This window comes from Ranitomeya imitator, chromosome 7 (genome assembly GCF_032444005.1).
Source record: "Ranitomeya imitator isolate aRanImi1 chromosome 7, aRanImi1.pri, whole genome shotgun sequence".
NCBI lineage: Eukaryota > Metazoa > Chordata > Amphibia > Anura > Dendrobatidae > Ranitomeya > Ranitomeya imitator.
Window position 1 is genome coordinate 216,834,291 of NC_091288.1, and position 6,162 is coordinate 216,840,452.

Sequence of the window (6,162 nt, forward strand, 5' to 3'; positions counted from 1 at the left end):
GGACCCATTGACTTTAATGCGCTTTAATCTGTGCGCTCCCACGAACACTGACATGTCTCCGTGTTTGACACACGGAGACACGGTCCGTAAAAAAATCAATGACATCTGCACAGATGCATTGATTTCAATGTGTCTACGTGTGTCAGTGGCTCCGGTACTTGAGGAAACTGTTAACGGGTTAATTATCCTGCACAGACTCTCTGCCCTTCCTACTGGGAGGAAACTTTCACTTTCAGTTCACTCTCTCTCATTCTCACTACAATGGCGTCTGCGGAGCTGAGGGCCGAGCTGAACTGCTCCATCTGCCTGAGCCTCTATACAGACCCCGTATCCCTGAGATGTGGACACAACTTCTGCCGCTCGTGTATTGTGAGTGTGCTGGATGCACAGGAGGGGGCTGGAGGGTATTCCTGTCCTGACTGCAGAGCAGAATATCCGGAGCGTCCGGCCCTGGAGAAGAACCGAAAGCTGAGGAACATAGTGGAGCGTTTCTCATCTACTCAGACTGATATGGAGGAGACCAGAATCTTCTGTGCTTACTGTACAAAGTCTCCTGTACCGGCTGTGAAATCCTGTCTGCAGTGTGAGAATACTTTCTGTAACGACCACCTGATTGTCCACAACAAGACATTAGATCATATGTTAATAGATCCCACAAGATCTTTTGGCAACAAAAAATGTTCCCACCACAAGAAGATTCTGGAGTATTACTGCCCGCAGGACTCAGCTTGTCTATGTGCATCTTGTTTGGTTGGTGAACACCGGGGACACCTGGTGGAACTTCTAGATGAGGCTTTTGAGAAGAAGAAAAAGGAACTGAGGAAATATCTGGATGAACTAAATCCACAAAAAGCAGATATTCAGACAAGAGTCCAGAATCTGCAGGATCATAAAGGAAAGATCCAGGAGAAAGCCAGCGATAAGAAGAAGAACATCAGTAAGATATTTATGGATATCAAGGAGCAAGTGCAAATGGCAGAAAAGAAAGCACTGAGCGAGGTCTCCAGACAGGAGGAGAAGATTGTGTCCCAGATATCTGATCTGATCAAGAAGCTGGAAATACAGGAGGACGAGCTGTCCAGGAAGATGCTTCACGTGGAGGAGATGTGTCGTGTCACCGACCCAATAAGACTCTTACAAGAACATGACATTACAGTGTGTAGTCATGGAGCTGATGACACCGGGGGAGATGGTGGACAGGTCAGTTCTGAGGAGGATCTGGATGAGGTTCTGATGTCACTGACCTTACACCGATCTATGAGGGATATTGTCACCAATGTAACATCAGAGCTCGGGGTCCATGTCCCAGACATATTGATGGATGTGGACACTGCTCATAGAAGGGTGAAGATATCAGAGGATCTGAAGACCGCAACAGCATCAGAAGAAGAGAACAAAGAATCACCAGGAAGATTTGTGAATTACTCCCAGGTGTTAAGCAGATGTGTCCTCTCCTCAGGACGACATTACTGGGAGGTAGAGTGGGACCAGATAGGAGACTGTGCCTTCGGATTGTCCTATCGCAGTATGGCTAGGCATGGAAAACAGTCTTGTATTGGATATAATGATAAATCTTGGTGTTTGGATATGCATAATGGAGAATATAAAGTATGGCACAAATCAGAGGTATTAGCCCTCAGTGTAAAGCCAACATGTCCGACACTTGGGGTTTTCTTAGACTATGAGGTCGGGCGTCTGTCCTTCTATGAGCTGTGTGACCCCATCAGACACTTACACACCTTCACCGTCTCCTTCACTGAACCCCTCCATGTTGTCTTTTATGTGAATCATGGAGCCTCTGTTATAATAAGAAGCTGAGGCCGATGTCGTCCTCGTCACATTATAATTCCATTATTCCTTGTCACATGGACACATCTGTATATAGTGAGTTATCAGCAGGACCCTCTAATAATACAATGTATATGGTGGGATTTATGGGAGGATTAAACACCTTCTTCTCCACGGTATTCACGGTGGAAAATGAAATGCTAGGTGAAATCCCAAGAAACAATGAAAACCCTATATTAAGGGTCACCAATCTAAAGGTACTGTCACACTAGACGATATCGCTAGCGATCCGTGACGTTGCAGCGTCCTCGCTAGCGATATCGTCCAGTGTGACAGGCAGCAGCGATCAGGCCCCTGCTGTGCTGTCGCTGGTCGGGGAAGAAAGTCCAGAACTTTATTTCGTCGCTGGACTCCCCGTAGACATCGCTGAATCGGCGTGTGTGACACCGATTCAGCGATGTCTTTGCTGGTAACCAGGGTAAACATCGGGTAACTAAGCGCAGGGCCGCGCTTAGTAACCCGATGTTTACCCTGGTTACCATCCTAAAAGTAAAAAAACAAACACTACATACTTACCTACAGCCGTCTGTCCTCCAGCGCTGTGCTCTGCTCTCCTCCTGCTCTGGCTGTGAGCGTCGGTCAGCCGGAAAGCAGAGCGGTGACGTCACCGCTCTGCTTTCTGGCTGCCCGGCGCTCACAGCCAGACCAGAGAAGCAGAGCGCCGAGGACAGATGGCTGTAGGTAAGTATGTAGCGTTTGTTTTTTTACTTTTTAGGATGGTAACCAGGGTAAACATCGGGTTACTAAGCGCGGCCCTGCGCTTAGTTACCCGATGTTTACCCTGGTTACCGGGGACCTCGGGATCGTTGGTCGCTGGAGAGCTGTCTGTGTGACAGCTCTCCAGCGACCAAACAGCGACGCTGCAGCGATCCGGATCGTTGTCGGTATCGCTGCAGCGTCGCTATGTGTGACGGTACCTTAACCCAAGAAGAGGTGCGAAACCGGCTAAATAAGATTAAAATAGATAAATCTCCGGGTCCGGATGGCATACACCCACGAGTACTAAGAGAACTAAGTAATGTAATAGATAAACCATTATTTCTTATTTTTAGTGACTCTATAGCGACAGGGTCTGTTCCGCAGGACTGGCGCATAGCAAATGTGGTGCCAATATTCAAAAAGGGCTCTAAAAGTGAACCTGGAAATTATAGGCCAGTAAGTCTAACCTCTATTGTTGGTAAAATATTTGAAGGGTTTCTGAGGGATGTTATTCTGGATTATCTCAATGAGAATAACTGTTTAACTCCATATCAGCATGGGTTTATGAGAAATCGCTCCTGTCAAACCAATCTAATCAGTTTTTATGAAGAGGTAAGCTATAGACTGGACCACGGTGAGTCATTGGACGTGGTATATCTCGATTTTTCCAAAGCGTTTGATACCGTGCCACACAAGAGGTTGGTACACAAAATGAGAATGCTTGGTCTGGGGGAAAATGTGTGTAAATGGGTTAGTAACTGGCTTAGTGATAGAAAGCAGAGGGTGGTTATAAATGGTATAGTCTCTAACTGGGTCGCTGTGACCAGTGGGGTACCGCAGGGGTCAGTATTGGGACCTGTTCTCTTCAACATATTCATTAATGATCTGGTAGAAGGTTTACACAGTAAAATATCGATATTTGCAGATGATACAAATCTATGTAAAGCAGTTAATACAAGAGAAGATAGTATTCTGCTACAGATGGATCTGGATAAGTTGGAAACTTGGGCTGAAAGGTGGCAGATGAGGTTTAACAATGATAAATGTAAGGTTATACACATGGGAAGAAGGAATCAATATCACCATTACACACTGAACGGGAAACCACTGGGTAAATCTGACAGGGAGAAGGACTTGGGGATCCTAGTTAATGATAAACTTACCTGGAGCAGCCAGTGCCAGGCAGCAGCTGCCAAGGCAAACAGGATCATGGGGTGCATTAAAAGAGGTCTGGATACACATGATGAGAGCATTATACTGCCTCTGTACAAATCCCTAGTTAGACCGCACATGGAGTACTGTGTCCAGTTTTGGGCACCGGTGCTCAGGAAGGATATAATGGAACTAGAGAGAGTACAAAGGAGGGCAACAAAATTAATAAAGGGGATGGGAGAACTACAATACCCAGATAGATTAGCGAAATTAGGATTATTTAGTCTAGAAAAAAGACGACTGAGGGGCGATCTAATAACCATGTATAAGTATATAAGGGGACAATACAAATATCTCGCTGAGGATCTGTTTATACCAAGGAAGGTGACGGGCACAAGGGGGCATTCTTTGCGTCTGGAGGAGAGAAGGTTTTTCCACCAACATAGAAGAGGATTCTTTACTGTTAGGCAGTGAGAATCTGGAATTGCTTGCCTGAGGAGGTGGTGATGGCGAACTCAGTCGAGGGGTTCAAGAGAGGCCTGGATGTCTTCCTGGAGCAGAACAATATTGTATCATACAATTATTAGGTTCTGTAGAAGGACGTAGATCTGGGGATTTATTATGATGGAATATAGGCTGAACTGGATGGACAAATGTCTTTTTTCGGCCTTACTAACTATGTTACTATGTATTGTTCCTATTGGATTGGTTTGTTTACCTTGGAGATCAGATGCAGAATCAATAATTGAGCGAACTGAAATATTTATAGGTAAATTGCCCCCAAACTGATAATTGCTGATCATTAACCCCTTCCTGATATCCTGTGTACACAATTATTTTGTTGGCTCATAAGTTGTATATCATAGCTGATACCCTGTTGAAAAAGTCATGGTCGGTGATAACCCCAATCGTGGCCATTTGATCCCTCTGATGATTCTGTCGATGGTGACAGCAGTATCTGTTTATTTTAGTGAGGGGCACCCTCTCCGTCCCTATCGGCACCCCATGATTTTGATTACGCGGTGCCAATGGCAGACATGACCCCAGGCTGAGTAATGGCAGATGGTCACCCAGCTATAGTGGCCTCTTAGGTCCTGCCATGAGCAGAACCTAACACACCTCATGTCAGTATAAGGCCACATTCACACTAGCAGTATTTGGTCAGTATTTTACATCAGTATTTGTAGCCAAAACCAGGAGTGGGTGATAAATACAGAAGTGGTGCAGATGTTTCTATTCCACTTTTCCTCTAATTGTTCCACTTCTGGTTTTGGCTACAAATACTGATGTAAAATACTGACCACATACTGCGAGTGTGACGGCAGCCTAATACTGACAGGCCTACTACACTGTCAGACTCACCCACCAAACACCCGACGTGCGTTTCACCATTGCTTCATCAGGGGTCTGGTTGGTGAAAAGCGCGTTGTGTGTCTGGTGGGTGAGCCTGAACATGTCCTCATTATCATGTGCACTATTTGCTATTTATCGTATGGGACCTTAATACTGTTGCCACCTTTATTCTTATTTCTTTACCTCGTTTTTAGATTTGAATTCATTAAGTGTTTACATTTCATTGCATATTAGTTTATATACCTAACTCATAATTTTGGAACAGTTCTATAATTTCCATGGTTGGGGTAATTCTTTTCTCTAGTTATACTTTCTGCTGTTCTTTTTTATTGGCTCACCCACCATTAAAGTCTATGTTTATGATGTTGGATATTTCTTCTCTTTTAAAAATTATTCAATAAAGATCATCAATCATGTTTTATTCATATCTACTTTATTCTTCTCATATTTCTTCTTTTCGGGTTATTAAACAAAATCAAGTAAAATGCATCTTCAGAAAGCCGAATGTCCCCTTCTGACTCCCGCAGCGTGCAAAGGGGAGAACCCATCTAAAAGGCTTCTCTAGGTCTAATCAGTGATCACCTACCACTGCACAGTTCATCAATATGAGATCGATGTGGGTCTGACACCCGGCACACCCACCGATCAGCTAAAAACTGCTCCACCAAAACAATGTCCAGGCAGAACAGAACAGCACCGTCCATTGCTTAGTGCGCACAGGTGAATATTGTGCTTTGTCCATTTAAGTGAATTTACTGCGGGACTTGGCATCGGCCACAAAACATTTTATTGGACGGCTGTCTTTGGCCCGTACATCACTTTGTTCAGGCCACTGCAGAAGCAGTTTTCAGCTGATTGTGGGACTGTCGGACCCCCATCAATCATATATTGAGATGAGCCATCAAGCTTTAGGTCCTGGACAACTCAGGAAATAATTTAATAGGTGTGTGTCTCCAGAAGCACCAGCTGGGCAGTGTATACAGCACAAAAATGGCATATTTGCACATTTTCACTCTGCAACATCCACTGCGCACTAATTTCTGGGAAATGCCAGTGGGGTCAAAATAGTCACTACACCCCTAGATAATTTCCCTGAGAGTAAGTTGCTAA

General features: G+C 44.7%; 1 protein-coding gene across 1 annotated transcript; it reads left to right on the forward strand.

Moving 5' to 3' along the window:
* Positions 1-251: 251 nt before the first annotated feature.
* LOC138645516 (E3 ubiquitin/ISG15 ligase TRIM25-like) lies at positions 252-2,266 on the forward strand. Its single transcript, XM_069734905.1, has one exon. It carries the CDS (start codon positions 262-264, stop codon positions 1,816-1,818), a length of 1,557 nt encoding a protein of 518 aa, XP_069591006.1. The 5' UTR covers positions 252-261; the 3' UTR covers positions 1,819-2,266.
* Positions 2,267-6,162: the final 3,896 nt, after the last annotated feature.